Below are 24,806 nucleotides of genomic sequence, written 5' to 3' on the forward strand. Positions count from 1 at the left end.
AGCTGAACCTGAGTGCTGGTTAGCATGAGTTACCCTGGTTACATTGTGTCTTCATGCATGTATTGTGAAGCTAATACTCTATATATTACTCTATATATTACTCTCTTATTGATGGTAAGTGAAACTTTTCCAAGATTATCTAACTTGCATTTTCCTTTGACTTATTGGCTATATAATAAAGGTTCACTGTACCATCAATTGTTTAAGAATATATTCACATATAGATGTATCAAAAGTTGTTTCCTAATCCCAAGAAATGTATGACCCTGTTTCCAAAAAGGTTGGGACGCTGTATAAAATGGAAATAAAAACACAATGCAAAGATGTGAAAATAATTTAAACCCTCAATTCACTATAAAATAGTACAAAGACAACATATCAAATGTTAAAATGGAAAATGTTTTATTGTTCCTTGAAAAATATATGCCCACTTTGATGCCAGCAACACGTTTTAAAAAAGCTGTGACAGGGGCAGTTGTGTAATACAAATAAACAACATCTCACAACTAATTAAGTCAAATGGCAACAGGTCAGTTACATGATTGGGTATAAAAAGAGCATCCCAGAAAGGATAAGTCCTTCAGAAGAAAAGATGGGGAGGGGTTCACCACTCTGTGAAAGACTGCCCAGGCAAATAGTGCAACAATTTAAAAATATAGTTTCTCAATGTAAAATTGCAATGAGTTTGGGGATCTGATCATCTACAGTAATAATATCATTAAAAGATTCATAAATCCCAGAGAAATCTCTTTACGCAAAGGACAAGGCAAAAACCAATACTGGATGGCTGTGACCTTCAGGCCCTCAGACAGCACTGCATTAAAAACATGATTAAAGACACAATTCTTTAGTTGAAATCACTGCATGGGTTCAGGAACATTTCCAAAAACCCTTGACTGTGAACCGTTTGTTGCTAAAACTTTACCATTCAAAGAAGAAACCAGATGTAAACATGATACAGAAACTCAGCAGCCTTCTTTGGGGGAGGTGAAGTGGAAAACTGTTGTGTGGCCTGACATCAAAAATCAGGGACATTGTGTCCTCCGGGCTAAAAAGGGAAGGAACCATTCGGCTTCTTATCAGTGCCCAGTTCAAAAGCCATGGTATGGGGGTGCATTAGTGCACATGGCATGGATGACTTGCACATCTGTGAAGGCACCATTAATGCTGATCAATATATACAGGTTTTGGAGTGACATATGCTGCCATCCAGACCACATCTTTTCCAGGGAAGGCCTTGCTTATTTCAGCAAGACAATGCCAAACCACATTCTGCATGTGACCCCAAAATTGTTGAGCAGCTGAAATCCTAAATCAAGCAAGAATGGAAAAACATTTCACTTTCAAACTACAGCAACTGGTCTCCTCAGTTCGCAAACACTTACAGAGTGTTGTTAAAAGATGAGATGCAACACAGTAATAAACATGCCCCTGTCCCAACTTTTTTGAAACGTGTTGCTGGCATCAAATTCAAAATGGGCATGTATTTTTCCAAAAACAATAACATTTCCCTGGTTAAACATTTGATATGTTGTCTTTGTAATATTTCCAATTCAATATATGGATGAAATGATTTGCACAGCATTGCATTCTGTTTTTAATAGCATTTTAGGCAGGACACTATCAACATCAGTTCTTCAATTTTGATCTGGGAAATTCCTTTGATAAGTCACACATCATCACGTCTTTAACGTAATGTATAACAGGCCTGTTGTAAAATGTTGCTGATACTTGGGTAGTGTGTCCACCCAGTGGTAAAAAACAGTAATTCATTTTCATAGCAGCCTGTAGTCTGCCCCTCCCTGCCCAACCACACACACACAACCATACACGTATGCTAACTCTCATAATCCCACTGATCAGATAAAGACAACACCAATATCATTTTATAAAACAGGTGACATTACATTAAGTTAAGCTGATAATGACCTTGCTTTTTATAGCCAGGGGCACTAATCTGATTTAGTGTAATCTGTTTCAATCTATGATTAATGCTTACCACATGTATCTCTCAGAACAGACAGATCCCACTGGCCACAGCAGCACCCATAGCTTTGCCCTATGTTTAACTAATTTTCCTTGTTCTTTGTTGTAAACTATCCCTGTTACACTCTTTATTCCTTCATAACTTTTTTTGTAGCTGTGCTGTCTAGCAAAAAATAACAGAAATGCATGTGAAATGGTGAAGTAATTAACAGGAATTTAATACAAACCCAATTCCAAAATTGGGACACTGTACAATTGTGAATAAAAACAGAATGCAATGATGTGTACGTTTCAAATTTCAACATTTTATTCAGAATACAACATAGATGACATATCAAATGTTTAAACTGAGAAAATGTATCACTTTAAGGGAAACATAAGTTGATTTTAAATTTCATGGCATCAACACATGCCAGGACAAGGCCATGTTTACCATTGTGTGGCATCCCCTCTTCTTTTTATAACAGACTGCAATTGTCTGGGGACTGAGGAGACTCAAGTTGCTCAAGTTTATGAATAGGAATGTTGTCCCATTCTTGTCTAATACAGGCTTCTAATTGCTCAACTGTCTTAGGTCTTCTTTGTCACACCTTCCTCTTTATGATGCGCCAAATGTTTTCTATGGGTGAAAGATCTGGACTGCAGGCTGGCCATTTCAGTACCCGGATGCTTCTTCTATGCAGCCATGACATTGTAATTGATGCAGTATGTGGTCTGGCATTGTCATGTTGGAAAATGCAAGGTCTTCCCCGAAAGAGACGATGTCTGGATGGGAGCATATGTTGTTTTAGAACTTGGATATAACTGTCAGCATTGATGGTGCCTTTCCAGATGTGTAGGCTGCCCATGCCACACGCACTCATGCAACCCCATACCATCAGAGATGCAGGCTTCTGAACTGAGCGCTGATGACATCTTGGGTTGTCCTTGTCCTCTTTAGTCCGGATGATATGGCGTCCCAGTTTTCCAAAATGAACTTCAAATTTTGATTCGTCTGACCACAGAACACTTTTCCACTTTGCCACAGAGAAAACGCCTGCGCTTCTGGATCCTGTTTAGATACGGCTTCTTTTTTGACCTATAGAGTTTTAGCCAGCAACGGCGAATGGCACAGTAGATTGTGTTCACCGACAATGTTTTCTGGAAGTATTCCTGAGCCCATGTTGTGATTTCCATTACAGTATCATTCCTGTATGTGATGCAGTGCCGTCTGAGGGCACGAAGATCACGGGCATCCATTATGGTTTTCCGGCCTTGACCCTTACACACAGAGATTGTTCCAGATTCTCTGAATCTTTGGATGATATTATGCACTGTAGATGATGATAACTTCAAACTCTTTTTCACCACAGCATTGGGGGAATTGGTGATCCTCTGCCCATCTTGACTTCTGAGAGACACTTCCACTCTGAGAGGCTCTTTTTATACCCAATCATGTTGCCAATTGACATAATAAGTAGCAAATTGGTCCTCCAGCTGTTCCTTATCTGTACATTTAACTTTTCCGGCCAATATTTGGCATGACATTAAAAAATGTCTCACTTTCAACTTTCTATATGTTATCTATATTCTATTGTGAATTAAATATAAGTTTATGAGATTTGTAAATTATTCCATTCCTTTGTACAGTGTCCCAACTTTTTGGAATCGGGTTTGTATATCCTTCTCATTAGTGTCAAAGCCTAACTGAACCATAGTAAATATATCCATGTCTGAATATAATATTCTATGATAAGGACTTATTATTACACTTATACTTGTATACAGTCCTCAAAAGTATAGTAATCCATGGAAACAATTTGCAAGTCATAAAAGTATTACCCATACATTTATTTAAATAGAGTTCCTTGTAGCCCTTATGTAAAGTTGATGGAAATGCGTGGAATCAATTTCAGTTGTCACAATGGAAAACGTGGAGCTATGTTGAACCTGCCTGGAAAGGTATGCATTTCTATTTTGACTCCTCACACAGAGAGAATGATGTTTCAAGTGCCAAAGAAATCTCCAAAAGGTACAGTTTGAGAAACTGGTTACATTTTAGACTCACCAAATCTCCAAAACTGATTAGATACCACCGTTATACCACCAAGTCATTCAGAGAGATTACCACAGGAAAGCCTCTCTTTGTCACTAAACCACTAACGTAAGCACCTAGAGTTTGCTAAATGTCATTGGATTGGAATCATGTAGTATGGTCTGATGACAACATGAATATTGCAACATGGCAACATACAGCAGAGGTGGATTTGGCATAAAAAGAGCCATGGTCATACAGAAAGAAATCCAATCCCTCTGTGAAGTACAGTGGTGGATTTGTGATGCTGTTTTACCTCAAAAGATGAAGTTGTAGATGGGTAGGACAGGTGTTACTGATGCGCTCTCTCTCCTCCGTGTCAGCTACAATGGCAGGAGCAGGTGTGGTGCCACTACTGACTGACAGTTGAACATTTAACTAGTTCTGCTTGAAATGTACAGTGCCCTCTATAAGTACTGGGACAGTAGTCAAAATGTTTCTGTATAAGCCATATGAAAATCAGATAAAAGATAAATATGAAGCAAAAGTACAGAATGTCACCTTCCATTTCTGTTCTTTTCAATATGTATATGTTTTGTATGTCAGAATTCCATCCCAGAATTTTGTGTGAGCATAAGTATTGGGACATTTGGCTCACAGGTGTTTCTAATTGATCAGGTGTTTCCTGATTCAATGATTGTTCACACATTAAAGTGCTGTGAATGTCCAGTCACAGTTCCATGTTTTGCATTTGCCTTTAGAGTTTGCGTTTGGCGTCAGCAAGTATTAACCAACATAAAGAATAGTGAGCTGCCCATTAAAGAAAGCAAACAATTTGGATGATAAAAGAGAAAGCCTATACGAAGCACACTCCTTATTTGAAGGAGACTTAAAAATCCCCTATAAAAGAAATTCATGGTAGAATAACACAGATATGCTTTTACAGTTTTGATTCAAGGTTCAATAGGGATTATGAGGTATAAAGTCCACTCAAACAATTACACACATGTATACATGTTCATCTGTGGCACATGGTCAAATGAATGCTTTGACATCCAAGCCCTTCAACCATCCCTAGACACCTGTCGCTTTCATGGACATCTCCTGCCTGCATGGGATTGTAAAAACTGCAGAACATATTACATTAAATATCACCAAAGTGAAGGGTGGAGATGGGTACTGATCTCTGTTGGAGAGACATATATGTGTATGGAGCTGGGAGCATTACCAGACCACGGCTCCTCACAGACCTCCCTATCTGTATTATGAGAAACACTATCATAGCCTTTTAGCCATCCAGTAAGAAAAAAGAAAGGCAATACAAATTAACTTAGCAAATAAGGAGAATGCTCATCATTCAGCACAGGAGAAACACCAAAGAAGAACCGTTTTAGGATCTAACACCAAACAAAACTATTTTGAGTTTGGTAACAAACCACACAAGGCCAGACAGCTCTGTAAAATTGAAAGCAACTGTATGATCCACAGGGTAAAATCTGTGACTGGGGAATTATCTTCAGGAAGAGGTTGGATCACCAACAAAGATCATTATCACCCTGATTTCACCTCCCCAAAGGGATGAGAGAGGGTTGTTCACTTCACCTGAATTAGATCCTAAACTAACGCAAATGTCCTGGTTGCCATCACCACGCTCTAATAAAATAGGGCAGGGAACCAAGAGAAAACATACACTCTTCTCAATGTTGCAAACCGTTCATCAGCTTTGCAAAGCTCATGTGCGACCAATATGGAAAAAGCGTACTAGAGATCTAGCAAAACAAATGCATACGGACCTAGTGGACTGATACTTATTCATTATCAATAATGAATCAGTAAAGAAAAGAAACTATTGAATGTTCATATTTTCCTAGTATTTAGGGTATATTTAGGAAAATAAAATGTTCACGTTATGAATGGTACCCAGTTGGATCACTGAACATAGATTTACAATGATACACAAATTCAGGAAGCTTACACATCTGGCATCTGACTACTTTTGCTGCGACCCATTTCCATGGAGCATGTCTTGCATTAGGATCACATTAAACATTTGCAGTTGTGTGCCATCATAGATAGAATTAGATTCTCCATTCTGGGTGATTAGAGTAACGTGTCAACGCACCCAGTGGTAAGTCCAGGCACCTGCAACGTTGGCCGAGCAGTCACCCCCAGTTTGTGTTGCCAAAAACGTCATGGTTGATTGACCAGTGTTTTAAGAAGCAGAACAACTTGGTGAAATGTTCATAGGGAGGATACGTCTAGATCTTCCACTTTCTTGCACCTGCACTAGAGTTCTTGCGATGAGGCAAATATGTAATTGTGGGTTGTGAAAATTTGTTTTAAGGCAACACATCTCAAGACTAGGAGTGCCATGGATGTATAGATATGAGTGGATGTATTGAAAATACACATTATTTTACAGTACATCATTTAATATGATTTTATGAATTAAAAGTATATACTACTTCAGTGTAAATGTATTTTTTAGTTAGTGGACCAATCAATATCACTGTATTATTATTAGTATAATAGTATGATCAGTTAAATGGCATTTTAATAACAATTTGAGTATTCATATTGAAATAAATGTATTGATTTTGTGTATGAAGTATACTTTTCCAAATAGAATTCATGCAATTAACCACATTTGCTGTTATTTCTTTATCCTGGTAAAAGTGACCTTGGCTGATAATGGCATTTTGTGTGTAAAAGCAATAAACACGTTTAATTGGTGGTGTATGCAGCCATACTCTAACACAGTATATAGTTCTACACAGCCCCCTGGTGGAGAAACCATCCTAGAACAGGGGCCACCATTGAATTCTAACAGGAGCTCATCTTCCCCACTAATGAACAAAGGGTGATTATGTGCCTATGCATTTCAAGATATTTTTGTAATATTTTGTTCTACCATTATTATTATTTTGCTTAGTGAATAAACAACCCACACCCATAACTCATGATTAAAGGCTCAGTGCAGTCAAACAATGCTTTGTGTGTTTTGGATCAAACGGCACATCACAAAACAAACAACTGTAAAAATGTGATAGTTTATGGTTGAAAACACTACTGACTGTGTACACAGTAGGTGTGCATAGGTGGAAGTTTTGGCTTGCCTTATGACATCACCAAGTATAATTTAGTTAATAATAGACCAATGACAAATAACGATCTAAAACTCTCAACCAATAAGAGCTAGGTTTCTGTTTCCCTCCACCACAGACAGAGTCTTATTTGATATTGATATGAACTATGTTACTAAAAATTACATATTTTTTAAAAGGCATACTATTTCCAAAAAGTACAATAACAACAAAAAAACATTTAGTCTATACTTTGTTATTAAACAATATTTAATTTTGTCACTCGCAGTCCCATCTCTGGTGTTATGGGTGTTCTAAATGTTAAAACATTGGTTAGTATGTGAAGTGTTTTATGTGTTCAGATACTGGTTAGTGTGTGAAGTGTTTTATGTGTTCAGATACAGGTTAGTGTGTGAAGTGTTTTATGTGTTCAGATATTGGTTAGTGTGTGAAGTGTTTTATAGATACTGGCGTGAAGGCTCTTGAAGGCATCTGGATGCAAAGGCCAGCAGGGTGACACTGTATACCTCGGTCTGGTCTCCTTTCAAGATGAGGGGTGCACACACCTGAACAACCTCATTGGGCTGAAATCAGTTATACATACAGTCAAATACATGCACACACAGAATAATTAAATAACCAGTCCCAGGCTAATGTAATGAGCAAACATCATACAGTGGGGAGAACAAGAATTTGATACACTGCTGATTTTGCAGGTTTTCCCACATACAAAGCATGTAGAAGTCTGTAATTTTTATCATAGGTACTCTTCAACTGTGAGTGACGGAATCTAAAACAAAAATCCAGAAAATCACATTGTATGATTTCTAAGTAATTAATTTGCATTTTATTGCATGACATAAGTATTTGATACATCAGAAAAGCAGAACTCAATATTTGGTACAGAAACCTTTGTTTGCAATTACAGAGATCATACATTTCCTGTCGTTCTTGACCAGGTTTGCACACACTACAGCAGGGATTTTGGCCCACTCCTCCATACAGACCTTGGGTTCAGTAGACTTCTTACGGAGCCACTCCTTAGTTGCCCTGGCTGTGTGTTTCGGGTTGTTGTCATGCTGGAAGACCCAGCCACGACCCATCTTCAATGCTCTTACTGAGGGAAGGAGGTTGTTGGCCAAGATCTCGCGATACATGGCCCCATCTATCCTCCCCTCAATACGGTGCAGTCGTCCTGTTCTCTTTGCAGAAAAGCATCCCCAAAGAATGATGTTTCCACCTCCATGCTTCACGGATGGGATGGTGTTCTTGGGGTTGTACTCATCCTTCTTTCTCCAAACACGGCGAGTGGAATTTAGACCAAAAAGCTCTATTTTTGTCTCATCAGACCACATGACCTTCTCCCATTCCTCCTCTGGATCATCCAGATGGTCATTGGCAAACTTCAGACGGGCCTGGACTTGTACTGGCTTGAGCAGGGGGACCTTGCGTGCGCTGCAGGATTTTAATCCATGACGATGTAATGTGTTACTAATGGTTTTCTTTGACACTGTGGTCCCAGCTCTCTTCAGTTCATTGACCAGGTCCTGCCGTGTAGTTCTGGGCTGATCACTCACCTTCCTCATGATCATTGATGACCCACGAGGTGAGATCTTGCATGGAGCCCCAGACCGAGGGAGATTGACCGTCATCTTGAACTTCTTCCATTTTCTAATAATTGCGCCAACAGTTGTTGCCTTCTCACCAAGCTGCTTGCTTATTATCCTGTCGCCCATCCCATCCCAATTTTATCCCTAATGTCCTTACACAGCTCTCTGGTCTTGGCCATTGTGGAGAGGTTGGAGTCTGTTTGATTGAGTGTGTGGACAGGTGTCTTTTATATAGGAAACGAGTTCAAGCAGGTGCAGTTAATACAGGTAATGAGTGGAGAACAGGAGGGCTTCTTAGAGAAAAACAAACAGGTCTGTGAGAGCCGGAATTCTTACGGGTTGGTAGGTGATCAAATACTTATGTCATGCAATAAAATGCAAATTAATGATTAAAAAATCATACAATCATACAAAGAGATGTTCAGTAATGGAGAAAGGCCCATGAAGGAAAATGACGCTGATATTTGGTAATACATATAGACTATTTATCTTGCAGTTATCTGGATTAAAATGATGAGGAGGATACTAAAGTCAAAGCATGAATTTTCTGCCCCATGCAGGTCAAAGGAATTGCAATGCAATGCAGTCCATAAATCTTTAGACAGTGAAAATGGTTTGCTATTTTGGCTCTGAACTTTAGCACAGTTGATTTGAAATGAAAAGACTGACAACTTTACTTTGAGGATATTTACATCCATATACTGTGAACCATATAGGAATTACAGTCCTTGATACACATAGTCCCCCCATTTTAGGGGAACAAAAAGAAAATGAACAATCTTGAAGTTGTCATATTTAGTACTTGGTTACAAATCCTTCAATTCTGAAGTCTGCGAACCATTGACATCACCAAACACCAGGAATCTTCCCTTGAGATATTCTGCCAGGCCTGTACTAAACCCATACAAGGCCCATTTGTTTCAGGGCATTTTAGTCTTGTCTTCAGCAATTGAAACAAATGGTCAGTTGAATTCTGATTGGGTGAATGATTGATTTGACCATTTAAGAACAATCCACATTTTGGCATTATGTTTTGGGATGCAAGGGGAAGTGCTTCAGAATTCATCCTACTACTCCCATAATCAATGATGACAAGCGAGATAGTTCCAGTGGCAACCATACATACAAAAAATATCTCCCATCTCCTACCTTATTTCATAGACAAGTTAGTATGCCAGTTCCTTTTCTCCACACTTTCCTCTTGCCATTACTTTGGTTAATATTTGTCTCATCTGATCAAATTTGTTCAAGAACTTTGCACTTTTGTAAAATGTTTTAGGCCATCTTGCAGTTGAGACACTCTAGTGTGTCTGGAAAAGTCTGGTGAAGCATATGGTAGTGGTTGACACATCCATGTCAAATCAGGAAAGTGTTCCTGATTTGGCCCTCATTTTCAGGCAACTGACTCCATATGCAAAACCTAGAATTAACTGTAGACATTGACAGCTCTCAAGACAGATGTGAAGCAAATTGTCCAAATACATTTGATCCCTGTAAACAGGGAACTACTGGAATATAGAGCCAAAGTGCTAGAGCATAGAGCCAAAACAACACAACTTGAGTCACTGTAAAAATACTTTTTGACTGCACTGAAACTTTGACTGCAATAACATAGTATTTTCCCTCCACGTGGGACCACATTTGTGTAATACAGTGACAGCTTGCTGTGCCTAGGTTCATTCACAGACACACCTTAAGGCCCCTAGGGGGAGTCCAGATCACAGTGATGGTGCATCTGTGGCCTGCATCAATTATGCCTCTGGTCGGCTCCACGCTGAAGCCCTTTTGTTGCAGTGTCCGAAGCCCCTCCCAACTGAACTCCACGTTCTGCAAAAAATACAGCGTGTAGGGAAACGTAGTGTTGTGGTGATGTGCTGTTACTCATTATATGTTATTAACAGCGTTACATTTTTGTAAAAAAATTGCTTGGGACCAAGGTGCTTATTCTGTAGCCCTTGGTCCTAAGCCCATAGGGAATCAAAGTCTATAAGTGACATACAATGCCCCAGAGAACTGTCCCCCTTGATAAAGATGGGAAGAGAAAAGTCTAAAAGAAAACGTAATTGTTGTTTGTCAGCTTGATGACTCAAAATATGCAAACATTTTAACTGAGGAACAATTGTTCAAAACAAAAACAAACAATCAAGAACTAAATATGTTTCAGAAAAACATAATGATAATGATTTATAGTGCCATCCAAACTTTTTAGCACTCTAGATCAATATTAACAGGAAAGGCTGTCAAATGTTTCTGTCATTGTTATCAGCTTAACCTTACACAAACATTTTCTTTATAATGATTTTATTCAAAAATGTGTGCCACAATCTTTGACACCCCTATAAAATATTATAAATAAAATCAAATTAATGTATATTCCAATGAAGATTTTAAATTTTAAGGTCTTTGTGAACTCTTAAGTGGTCACCTGGGGTATAAATATGAGAAAGACACACTCACTAAGGAGACCAAACTCTCTTAGTCATCCATCAAAATGGGAAAAGCCAGAGAACATACAAATGAGGGTTCTAGATTGTGTTCTGAAATGTCCTGGTACTTGAAAGAGTCTATTTTTTCATGTATCCTAAGAAAGTTCTAAGGGCTTTAGGAACCAAAACAACGCCACAACATCACATATCCACCACCGATTTTCTACATGACACATATGTGGTGTTTGTAGTCAAAAAGCTCTATTTTTGTCTCATCTGACCATAAAAGACGGTTCCAATGAAGTTAAGCAAACTCAAGGCGCTGTTGTTTATATACACTCACCTAAAGGATTATTAGGAACACCATACTAATACTGTGTTTGACCCCCTTTCGCCTTCAGAACTGCCTTAATTCTACGTGCCATTGATTCAACAAGGTGCTGAAAGCATTCTTTAGAAATGTTGGCCCATATTGATAGGATAGCATCGTGCAGTTGATGGAGGTTTGTGGGATGCACATCCAGGGCACGAAGCTGATGCTCTATTGGGTTGAGATCTGGTGACTGTGGGGGCCATTTCAGTACAGTGAACTCATTGTCATGTTCAAGAAACCAGTTTGAAATGATTCGAGCTTTGTGACATGGTGCATTATCCTGCTGGAAGTAGCCTTCAGAGGATGGGTACATGGTGGTCATAAAGGGATGGACATGGTCAGAAACAATGCTCAGGTAGGCCGTGGCATTTAAACGATGCCCAATTGGCACTAAGGGGCCTAAAGTGTGCCAAGAAAACATCCCCCACACCATTACACCACCACCACCAGCCTGCACAGTGGTAACAAGGCATGATGGATCCATGTTCTCATTCTGTTTACACCAAATTCTGACTCTACCATCTGAATGTCTCAACAGAAATCGAGACTCATCAGACCAGGCAACATTCTTCCAGTCTTCAACTGTCCAATTCTGGTGAGCTCGTGCAAATTGTAGCCTCTTTTTTCTATTTGTAGATTGTGCATGTTGTGGCTTCACAAATGCTTTGCTGCATACCTCGGTTGTAACGAGTGGTTATTTTAGTCAAAGTTGCTCTTCTATCAACTTGAATCAGTCGGCCCATTCTCCTCTGACCTCTAGCATCAACAAGGCATTTTCGCCCACAGGACTGCTGCATACTGGATGTTTCTCCCTTTTCACACCATTCTTTGTAAACCCTAGAAATTGTTGTGCATGAAAATCCCAGTAACTGAGCAGATTGTGAAATACTCAGACCGGCCCGTCTGGCACCAACAACCATGCCACACTCAAAATTGCTTAAATCACCTTTCTTTCCCATTCTGACATTCAGTTTGGAGTTCAGGAGATTGTCTTGACCAGGACCACACCCCTAAATGCATTGAACTGAGCAGATTGTGAAATACTCAGACCGGCCCGTCTGGCACCAACAACCATGCCACGCTCAAAATTGCTTAAATCACCTTTCTTTCCCATTCTGACATTCAGTTTGGAGTTCAGGAGATTGTCTTGACCAGGACCACACCCCTAAATGCATTGAACTGAGCAGATTGTGAAATACTCAGACTGGCCCGTCTGGCACCAACAACCATGCCACGCTCAAAATTGCTTAAATCACCTTTCTTTCCCATTCTGACATTCAGTTTGGAGTTCAGGAGATTGTCTTGACCAGGACCACACCCCTAAATGCATTGAAGCAACTGCCATGTGATTGGTTGATTAGATAATTGCATTAATGAGAAATTGTACAGGTGTTCCTAATAATCCTTCAGGTGAGTGTACATTCAATCTATTATCAAGGATGTTGTTTCTAACACATTTCAAACAGGTTGGAACTTGGTCATGTCAATCAATGTACATTCTTTGAAGTGAGGATATTGTGATTTTAAAATAAGTCTACCCCTTTTTAATCGTAATTCAGAATTTTTTTAAGTGTTATGGTTGCATTAGCATTAGCCTACCTTATTGACTAGGGGCTGTGAGGACCGAATGCAGCCCACCTCCAACTTTCTGACAGCTGATGTCACGGCCCCCTCTTCGTAGGCTCCTCTTAGAATGAGCAGCACAGACACATGGTGCTTCTCACAGTTTACTACACAGGGAGACAATAACAGGCAAAACATGTTACATTGTAGAAAAAGAGACAGACAGAGACTGGGAGAGAAAAGGAAGAGAGGGAAATGGACAATTTCCCTGCAAAACAAATCTGCCAAATTTTCGCTGTCACATTAAAATGTAATTTTGTGTGATGGAAGTGAAATAACAGAGTGTTAAGTTGTTTAAGGTGCTAATTTCTAAATGACAGCATAGGTTTCAAATATCATGTTGGCTTGGGTGTTAAATTAGGTAAAGTAACAGCAGGGACAAGTAGGACGAAAGTAATACAATTTTGTAATGACATGGACACATAACCTAATGGCGGAAATGCAATTCACAGCTTCTCTGTCACACACTCCCTGCACGGAGCATTACTTAGAAAGAAAGAGGCGAACACTACTAGGATGCAGTTTAACTGCAGTTATTGAACACATAGTAGCCAATAAGACAATCAAACATTCACTTAAAGCATGTAGTTAAGGTTTAATTTATCATTATCGCATTCTTGCTCAAATCTAAATCTCTGCAGATGATTTTTATCGCCAACAGAGGTCACGTAATGCAGGATTTTGTGTTTTATCACACACAAATAATATTGCATTCTGAATACACTGCTGTTTTGACCATGAAATTACATTTTCAAATCAGACTTTTCAGATAACTAGATTTAACACAATACAAAAGTTGGAACTTGCAATTTGAAATTGAATTGAGAAAGGAAAGTCAACAGGAGAAAAGGCGAAATAGAAAATTACATTGAAAGTGAAAAACAGAGACAAAGAGCAAAAAAGTGAGAGCGGTACCCGTGGGCTCAGAGTCTTTGGAGCCTGGCAGAAGGAGTAGGGCTTGGGTCGGCAATGCCAGCAGGTCTCCTCCACGAAGGTACATAGTGTGAGAGCGAGCTGCACCTTTCAGCATAGTGACACACACAGTGCTCTGAGAAGAGGAGGGGCAGGGTTTTATAGCAGCTCATACTCTCTACATACAATTTGAACTGGTACAGAAGTAGCCAAAGTATCTTGATGAACATATGTTACCTAAAAAGAGAGCCAAGCTTGTACTTTAAACAAGCTCCATGCTCTGAGAGGACATTTGACCAGAGTCAGTGCTTGTACCAAACCTAAACATAATTTTAGTAGGTACATACATGTGTATATACCTACTACCGTTCAAAGGTTTGGGGTTACTTAGAAATTTCCTTGTTTTCAAAAGAAAAGCACATACAAGTATTTTGTCCATTAAAATAACATCAAATTTATCAGAAATACGATGTAGACATTATTAGTGTTGTAAAGCTGGAAACAGCAGATTTTTTATGGAATATTTACATTGGCCAATTATCAGCATCCATCAGTCCTGTGTTCCAAAAACACATTATGTTTCCTAATCCAAGTTCATCATTTTTAAAGGCTAAGTGATCATTAGAAAACCTTTTTGCAATTATGTTAGCACCACTGAAAACTGTTGTGCTGATTAAAGAAGAAATAAAACTGGCCTTCTTTAGACTAGTTCATTATCTTCAGCATCAGCTTTTGGATTTCGATTACAGGCTAAAAATGGCCTGAAACAAAGAACTTTCTTCTGAAACTCGTCAGTCTATTATTTTTTCTGAGAAATGAAGGCAATTCCATGTGAAAAGCTGCCAAAAAACTGAAGATTTTGTACAATAATGTGTAATACTCCCTCCCAGAACAGCACATACTGTCTCTAACCAGAATAGAAAGAGCAGTGGTGCACAACTGAGCAAGAGCACGAATACATTGTAGTATCCAGTGTGAGAAACAGATGCCTCACAGGTCCTCAACTGGCAGCTTCATTAAATAGTAACCACAAAACACCAGTCTCAACGTCAACAGTGAAGAGGAGACTCTGGAATGCTGGCCTTCTAGGCAGAGTTCTTCCTCTATCCAGTGACTGTGGTCTTTTGCCCATCTTAATCTTTTATTTTTATTTGCCAGTCTGAGATGTGTATTTTTCTTTGCAACTCTGCCTAGAAGGCCAGCATCCTGGAGTTGCCTTTTCACTATTGACATTGAGACTGATGTCTTGCGGGTACTATTTAATGAAACTGCCAATTGAGGACCTGTGAGGTGTCCGTGCAATGATAATGTAAATGCAGCAGTAATAACAGAACCGTTCACTCAACCCATATATTACTCAATTCCCCTCCCTTTTAGAGCAAAATCCACTTTTATGCCTCTGAGAAGAAATGTATCACTAGAAACGTATTGCAGACTTATCGAAAAAGATGTCACACAAATAATGAATAAAAAATGGGAATATAAAATAGCTAATAACATACTGAAGGAACAAAGAGAAGCCCTAAATTCTTTGAAAGAAGATATCGGATATCATAAATCCAGCGGACAAAGGAGGTGCCATAGTGGTACAGGATTTGAAGGATTATGAGACAGAGATTATTCGACAACTTTCTGACAGTTTCTTACAAAGAACTCTCTGTTGATCCCACTTTCCAACTCAAGACCTGTATCCATGATAAATTAAAAATGTTCCCTCGATAGAGGCGGAATATCCAAAAATGTATACGCCTTTATGAAGGTGGACTATCCGGTCACACCTGTCATATATGCACTACCCAAAATCCACAAACCAATTACCTCATCCACCCGGACGTCTCATTATTGCTGGTACTGGCAGCCTGACAGAGAAGATATCTATGTTTGTTCATTTTTTAAAACGTGTCACGTCTTTACCCTCCTTCACGAGACACTCAATTGACATGATAAGGGGCTCTCTTTGGTTAACCAACATACCATCTTGGTATGCTTCGACGCTGAAAGCCAGTACATATCGATACCACATCAAGCTGTACTAGACACCCTATAGAATCCCGCCACAGTTATTTGCATTCAGGACTTGGCAGAACTTGTACTCACTAACATTTATTTAGAAATATTACAAGTTACAGGCACTGCCTTGGTGAAGCAAAATGGCACCGAATTATGCCAACCTCTACATGGGTTTTCTAGAACAGGCCTGTATTCTCAACTCCGACAAAAACCCATACCTTCAAAAGACGTAAAGATTACATATTGATACTGTTTGATGGAACCCCTAACAGAACTTAAGCTATTCCATGATTTTCTGAACACTCACCTCTGCTTCACTATGGAATTGGACCATAACCCGGTCAATTTTCTTTATTAAAGAAAGACATTTTGACCAATTTATACAGAGAACAGTCTCCCAATTAGCCAGTTGAAATTAACTTGAAGAATATGTAGTACAGAAAAAGCTTTTTGTCATAGAGGTTACCCTGAGGAATGACTCATATCAGCTGCAGAACATATTAGAAACATCAGCCAACTAGACAGTCTTAAACTCCCATTGAGCAATAACAGCGACACTAAAATACAATGCATTGTGCAATACTCTCCTCTAGGGAAAGCAATGCAGGACACTATAAATAAACACTGGCACATTGTGAGTTCTGATCCTAGGTGCTCAAAGATTTTCAAGGAACAACCAAAACTAGTGTTTAAAAAACAACAAAATCTGAGGGACATATTGGTCAAAGCAGATCTTCCTCCCCCACACCCCACCAAACATTTTATAAGCAATATCCCTGACGGCAACTACGTATGTGGGTGTTGCACCCAAGACAACATCACCAATAAATGCCAGTTTTTCTATCACCTGGAGACTGGCAAACCAATACGCATCAGAGTCAAGATATCCTGCAACATTACAAATGTCACCTATTTGATTAAGTGTCCATGTGGTATGGCATACGTGGGTAAGACACATAGAGCCCTTAGAACAAGAATTACAGAAACTGCATAAGGAACCATGATAACAAAAGTCTGCTTGCACTCCATTTTTCCAAATACAAACACAATTTGTCATTAGGAATCAAACACGTGTCTCTACCACGCAGAAGTGGCGATATCGATAATATCCTTTTAAGACGCGAGTTGTTCTGGATACATTTTCTCTACACTCTTTCCACAAAAGTTCTAAACAAAAAACTAGAAAAAAGGGTTACTGTACACAAATACTACATATGCACCCTTTCATACTGTAGCAAACTTAGCCACAAACCACCAAATTATTTTAACATGCATTTTAATCAAATGAATAACATTTCATTCATGAAGAAATACTGTTATTATTATTGTTTGATTGATATCTACAGGTTTTAATATAGATTTTTTTTTGGAATGCATTCACACACTGGCTATGGTTGATATTGCAACTTGTGATCGACCATATCTGCAGATGTTGTTTGCATAATTAATTGTTATTTCATTATACCAATCAAAGAAGTCACGCAAATGGTGACTTCAGCGTGAGTATTATACACAGTTCAACACTTATTTCTGAGTGGTATACATATGTCATATGAATGACTGGATTTTAAAATAGAAAATGCATTGTCACGGAGAACATGTTTTTGATACTATAATGTACCAATTTGATTCCCACCCCTAACAAACAGAGGTGTTGTGTTTGTCAGAAATGGCACCTTATTTTCTATATTGTAAATTACTTTTGGCCACGGCCCTATGGTGAAAAAAGTACAATACAGTATATGTGGCATTAGTGTGAAATAAGAGGCCATTTTAGCTGAAACAGAATCATAATGAGAGCTGGATTATTTAGTGGCACCTTATTCATGAGCTCCACCCTCAGTCTGTCTGAGTAGTGGCAGCTGTCATGGTCTGGCAGAAACGTCACTCTGATGTCCTGGCTCTTTCCTGGGGCGATGGCTCCCTCTATGGGCGTCACGCTGAACACATTCACACCACTGTGGTTCTGTGTCCCTGGCCACCAAGTACAATAAACCATTGTCATTACATTAACAACAATGAATATGCATGTACTATAATGCTGCATTCAAAAACGCTAGATGTACTATATCCTTTGCCAAGAAATGATAGCTAGCATTCATTTCAGAGACCACAATAGTTAATGGAATTAGACCCTACATCTAATGGACAAATGGAGACATTGTTCGGCAGGACAGATCTTACCTACAGTAGGGTGTTCCTGTTCCTCTGGATCTGGGCTAAATAGGGCAGGAAGGCAATTTTCTCCACTTTGGGCTTTACACCCCAGCAACAGACTATCCAGATGCACAGAGAAGTGTACTGCTAAAGACGACGTGTTATGCAGCTGAAGACAGAGGTAGAAAACACAGATTGACGTGTATTTTTTGCAATGGGCTACTGTATATGGAAATTGTATATGGACAGTTTGCTCTGACCGCCCTACACAGGGTTCAAACCAGCAATCTCCTGAAAACAATGACTGCTGTCGCCCACAAAGTGTAACCAAAGAAAGTCAAGGGCGAGTGGCATAACCGACTGAAATGCTACTAGCATCGACCACAGCACTAACTTACTAGCCACTTCACATCCCAGACTCATCACAGACTCCCATTTGGAGTATGGATTTGAACCACTCTTTTTTGTTTCCTTATAGATGTTAAGAGTCATAGTATTTAGCGAGCTGCCTTGTTAAAGAGCAGTAACACAAGAAACTAATTCTGATGTATTGCGTACACAACCAGTAGTGTTATCAGTACTTAACTGACATGGTTATAAGATGATGAAAACACAATTGCTGTTAAAAGAATTTACAATATTAAATTAGGGCCTAAAGGAGTACTCCTACTCTGAGACGCTGATCAATTTGACATAGGAAAATTAAGAGAAAAGCATTTCTCCTACTAATATAGTATGACAGCTTGATGTTAAAGTACACCCCCCTAGACAGGAGGAAAGTTGTATTTTGGTTATCCGACCTTGATGACTTGGGAAGTGCTCTCTTTCTGTAACACATAGCCAAAGTCTATTAGGCCACCCAGGTGGGAGGAGGTGACAAGGGGATCCACTCCCACCCCACACAGTGTAACGTCCAGGGTCATCTTTGGACAGCGGATCTCCATGGTCTCACGGTACTGTGAAAAAAGCCATAGCATCAGATATAGGGAAGGGAACACAGCAACCATATTATGTGAGAGTGAGAGATTGTGTTTTCCTGTAAATAAAAAATATATGTTACCAGTCAAAGGTTTGGACACCTACTCAATCATGGGTATTTCTTATTTTTTTTTTACTATTTTCCACATTGTAGAATAATAAGGAAGACATCAAAACTATGAAAGAACACATGGAATCGTGCAGCACCATCACTCTCCTTCTTGGTCAAATTGCCATTAAACAGCCTGGAAGTGTGCTTTGTGTCATTGTCATGTTGAAAAAAATGATGGGATCTGATGGTGTATTACTGCTGAATGCTGTGGTAGCCACTCTAATTGAGTGTGCTTTGACAGTGTCAGCAGCGAAGCGCCCCCACACCATCACACATCATTTTTTTTCTTTGGAAATGGGAAGGATCTTGGTCAGGAACTCTTGGATACCAGTCTTCATTTCAACTAGTGTGTGTAGTGACGACATGTGTGTCCCTTCGATTGAATGCCATTAACCCACCTGTTTCCCTGCAGTAGGGGCGAAGGACACTAACAGTTTGTGTGTGGTTCCAGGACTAAGCGGTCTCAAAGCATTCAGAAGGGAGAATGGACCACTCAGGTCCAGGACCGAGGAGCTCAGCTGTGCAAAAGCTAAGGAACTGTAGTAATTTGGATCCCACCTACTCGGATATCAATGCAAAGGAGCAAGGTTCTGGTAGCCAATTTTCTAATGTTTCCAATAGAGATATCGATTAGATGCTTTTTCATGCCACATGTGGGTTAGACTTACAGCTACATGTTAAAATATTCAGAACTCTGACCAATTTTCTGATATTACTGAATAAAAAATGAATTGAAATGTACCTGTATTTGATATTTTAAGCACAGTAAGCACAGTTGAATCAATAATCTGGAAGTGGAAGCTGCATCACATGACGCACGCACTGCCAAAACACAGAGTTCAAACAAAAAGGAAACTTGTGAGAGAAGCCTCAGAGATGCTAACCACCATTTTGAAGGAGCTACCGAGTTTGGTGGCTGGAAGTTATTGTGCATCAGTCAACCATATCTAGAGCTCTGAATAACAAATACCTATATGGTAGGGCATCAAGAAAAAAGCTGTTACTCAAAAAGTACCATTTGAAAGCACATCAGGAGTATGGCGATGTGGGAAAAGGTTTTGTGGTCAGATAGACCAAGATAGAGCTTTTTGGACAAAACTCAAAACGCCATGTGTGCCACAAACCCAGCTCTGCCCATGCCTGAAGACACAATCCAGTGGAGTATGGTGGTGGTAGAGCCCTTGTAATCTGTTTGACAATAAAAAAAGAATATATACATTTTATTTACAAAAATTTAAACCTGATGGGGTTCATCCAAACTTCATGGGATGCCGGCTGCTTGGTGCCAACTTATGTCATGCTCTTGGAATGCCACAGCATGAAGGACAGTACTCATAGACAGAGTATCCACGCCCCCTCACCTGACCCTCTGACTAAAATCTCCCAATGCTTCCAGAAGTTGTCCTTGTCCCAAACGGGTCACAACAACTCCCAACCCCCCTCCACCACACTCCAAAATTTCGTTTTTAACCATTTACAGTCCTTTTGCTGAACTACTCTCTGTTATATTAGGTTGATTGTAAGTTGTTTATTATGGGGATTTTAACATCCACAATAATACGGACAATAATGGCAAATAACTTTTTGCATTACTTGACATTTTTGATCTCACTCAACATGTGAAAGAACATACACACACTCGCTAGATCTGGTAGATCTCTAATGGTCTTGATATTTCCTCTGTCATGGTTAAAGACTTGGCCTTGTCTGATCATTTCTGTATCTTTTCTGAATCACTGATCACCCCGGATGTTCCAATATACTCTCCAACGCTTTTCTTTTAAGAAAAAGTTCATTAATGAGTACCAATGCTCAGTTTATGGAAGCCATAGCTATCTCTCCAACAATAAGTGCTGAGTCAGTTGATGTACTCCTGGATAATTTTGAAATGTATGGATCGTGTTGCACCGGTAAAGGTAAAGAAAACTATGAGCAAACAGAAAACACCATGGACGACCACCATGATGGTAAACGCCCTGAAAAGAGAATGTAGGAAAGCGGAACGTAAGTGGAGGAAAACTAAACTTCAGATCCACTATGACATCTATAAACAAAGCCTTGGTAGCTTCAACAATGAGTTACGCAGGGCCAGACAGCAACATTTATCAGAAATGATCAACAAGAATATCAACAATATTATAGCACTCTATTTGTCATAGTCGACAAGCTTACAAACCCAATAAAGCAGATAGCATCTGAAATCAAGTCCACTATGAAATGTAATGTGTTTCTTTAGTGAACAAATTAAAAGTATTAGACGGACCACCAGAACTATACTGTCTAACAAGGACACTGTACAGTCTCTGCGACCACCAAGACATAACTTGGTTATTATGTCGCAATTTAATACAATTGATCATGAATCTGATAGGGTGGCTATGACATCCCACAGGGATCAGTTCTTGGACCGCTTCTGTTCAATCTCTATATACTACCTCTGGGCCAAATTCTACAGAACAACAACATTAACTACCATAGCTATGCCGATGATACTCAAATATATATGACTCTCGAACCATATGACAACAGCTCAATAGACTCTCTGTGTCACTGTATAGAGCACATAAATACATGGATGAACCAAAATTGTCTACAATTAAACCAAGATAAAACAGAGATTATTGTGTTTGTCAACAAAAATAAAATAACTAGTATTAGTAAAGAGCATGATTCTCTGGCCCTAAAAACCAGGGACCAAGTGTGTTATATTGGTGTTCTGACTCAGAACTCACATTTAACAGTCATATCAAAGCGGTCACCAAAACAGCATCAGCATGTTAAAAATACTGCCAGAATCAAGGGCTTGGTGTCCCAAAAAGACCAAGAGAAGCTCATCCATGCTATTATCTCTAGTAGATTTTACTACTGTGATGGCCTCTTAACTGGATTCCCCAAAAATACTGTAAAACAGCTGCAGCTCATTCAGAATGCTGTTGCTAGAACGTTAGCCAGGACCAAGAGAACAGAGCACATCAGTCCGGTTCTTAAAACCTGGAACTGGCTTCCAGTCAGTTAAAGAATTGATTTTAAATCACTGAATGGTTTAGGCCCCCGAATACATTTCTGATATGTTTGAAGAATATAAACCGAGCAGGGCTCTTAGATCCATGACCACAGGTCAGCTAGTAGAACCCAGAGTCCAAACTAAACATGGTCAAGCTGCATTTAGCAGTTATTGTGCACACAACTGGAATAAACTACCAGATGATCTTAGAAGTGACCCAAACGTATACATTTTTAAATCCGGGTTAAAAACACTGACTTAGCACTTAAACTTACCCGTGTTGTTTAGCCTTCAGCTTTTACAGCTTCCTATGTTTTCAACCCGTTTTATTCTATTTCCATTTTATTATTCTATGTTTTGTTATTATGATTTTTTCATTTGAGCATTTGTTTTAATGCTATTTAATTTTTATATTTTTTCTTTTTCTTTGTAAAGAACATTGCTTATATGTATGAACTGTGCTATATAAATACATTTGCTTGCTTGCTTGCTCTTGCAGCAAAAGGTGTCTCTACCAAAAATGTATGAGTGGGGGTTGAATACTTATGAAAGCAACTAATTACAGTTCTTCAATTTTCTTTCCCAACTTAAAACCATTGTCACCTTATAATCATTGACAGTGGGTTTGAGAATTTTATAATTAAATATCAAACTGGACAAAATTGAAATGTACCATTTGTAATTCAGTGATATGAGATTGTTTCCAGGGTCTCAATACCTTTGCAAGCCACCGTATGTCAGCATTGTTTGCCTATACCTTACAACACATAATAAAAAAAAGACTGGCTAATTCATAGAAGCTTTGACAAAAAGACCACTTAATCCCTGAAAACCATTAGGATTAGATTGATGTATGCACCATTTTCAGAATGTCAACAAGTAGCAATAAACAAGTGAGTAAAAAAACTGTAGAAATGCTATTGCGTGAAGATTCAGAAACAATCCCCCAATTACTTTTTTCACACAACCACACTGGCGAGCTAAGTCATTAGTGCATGTTGTGACGCTGAAAAGGATACCTCCAACGCTTCCTGAGAAATATTTTGAACAGTGAGATTTTTCACCACTTTCTGACCTAGAAAGAAAAAAAGAAACAGAATTGAAATATGTAAAGCTCATTGGGTGCATATATTATTTCAATGTACTTACAAAAATAGAAACACAAAAAAGTTTAAATGTATTCACAGTTGAGGCTGAAAAGGTAAAAAAAAACTCCAGATATCAAAATCATTCCTGGGTTGAAATGCTATTTGAAAATATTTCCAATACTTTATTATCTGTCCTTGATTGAACTATCGATTAGATGCTTCTTATGAATAATATTTATGAACAAATAGAATAGTCCCCAAAACACAAAATATATCTGCCTGAATAACACTGCAGTCCATGCATGTACACTCAAGCAAATTGGCATTGTTTTGAAATTGAAATAGCATTTGAACTTAAATCTGGTCAGAATGATACATTTAAATGTACTGACCCACAGCCACCTGGTTAAAGTTGATGGTAGTCTGGCCGTTACTGGATGTGATCATTAAAGGAGGCCGAATGGCTGGGCAATGCAACTCCAGGTAAAGTGTGTGGAGGGGACTGCTAGGATAGAAGACAACTCATCAGCAATACAACAGAGGTGAAAAACAACCGGTTCTGACCACACTATCTCCACTATATGAATGTGTTTTCCAAAACACTTTGTGCTGTTTTTGACCAATGTTCCTGTTTTCTGCATTAGAATGATGTCCCTGAACCTAAACAGTCAGGCTTCAAGATGGGTTAGTCAACCTTGATTGGTGCCCAAGCTGGCTCTTTTCTCATCAAGCTAACTCTCATTTGTTTTCATCCTCTGAGATGTACCTGCTGCCGTTGACACTGTGAACCACTAGAGCCTCCTGTCTACCTCTCTCACTGTTAGGGGTGGACAGGAAGCTGAGCTCCAAAGCACATTCCCTGACATACCTCATATTATGTGTGACAAGCATCAAGCTTCATAAGGGCAAAATGCTTTACAGCTTTGCCGGATTTACTAACCGATGCAGCTTCTGCTCTGGAATCTTCATAAGTCTGGGGGCTTGATCAGTTTTTTGGGAATAAGGGGGATGGCTATGTGAGGTTCCGTTTCCTTGCCCAGCCTGTTTGTTTTTGTTCGCCCCTAGCCACCTCTATGTTCCTGGTCCCGCCTTCTATTTCCTCTTTGTGTCTTGAATATAGCTTGTGTCCAATTTGTGATTGGTCACACTTGTTTGTATTAGTCATGAGTGTTTGCACTTGTTCCTATTTAGTTCTACCCGATATATGTCAGTGTATTACCTTCAGTCTTTGCGGAAGCATTGTTAGTCTGCGTGTAGGCTATAAGAGACCAAGCCTGTTTTCTGCCTGCCTATGGTTCTTTTATTTAAGAGTTCAGTGTGTTAGCCTGCCTAAGTTAGCCCAAAGGGCGCCAGAAAGCGTAAAATCTATTTTTCTCAGGTCAATGTGCGCAACTCTGATGTGATACACTGAGGAATGTTTTTCGTCATAA

At 39.2% G+C, this 24,806-nt stretch overlaps 1 protein-coding gene across 1 annotated transcript in view; it reads right to left on the reverse strand.

Moving 5' to 3' along the window:
• Window positions 1-6,613: 6,613 nt before the first annotated feature.
• Window positions 6,614-24,806, reverse strand: part of cfap74 (cilia and flagella associated protein 74) — an 87,857-nt gene continuing 69,664 nt past the window's right edge. The window contains exons 31-40 of the mRNA XM_020051348.2: window positions 23,769-23,881; window positions 23,308-23,363; window positions 19,683-19,802; window positions 18,995-19,150; window positions 18,222-18,363; window positions 17,857-18,011; window positions 14,031-14,163; window positions 13,092-13,222; window positions 10,386-10,520; window positions 6,614-7,667 (exon numbers count right to left, since the gene is read on the reverse strand). Of these exons, the coding sequence (XP_019906907.2) occupies window positions 7,542-7,667; window positions 10,386-10,520; window positions 13,092-13,222; window positions 14,031-14,163; window positions 17,857-18,011; window positions 18,222-18,363; window positions 18,995-19,150; window positions 19,683-19,802; window positions 23,308-23,363; window positions 23,769-23,881 (1,267 nt within the window). The 3' untranslated portion in view covers window positions 6,614-7,541. The remainder of the gene's footprint in view (window positions 7,668-10,385; window positions 10,521-13,091; window positions 13,223-14,030; window positions 14,164-17,856; window positions 18,012-18,221; window positions 18,364-18,994; window positions 19,151-19,682; window positions 19,803-23,307; window positions 23,364-23,768; window positions 23,882-24,806) is intronic.

This window comes from Esox lucius, chromosome 12 (genome assembly GCF_011004845.1).
Source record: "Esox lucius isolate fEsoLuc1 chromosome 12, fEsoLuc1.pri, whole genome shotgun sequence".
Lineage (NCBI taxonomy): Eukaryota > Metazoa > Chordata > Actinopteri > Esociformes > Esocidae > Esox > Esox lucius.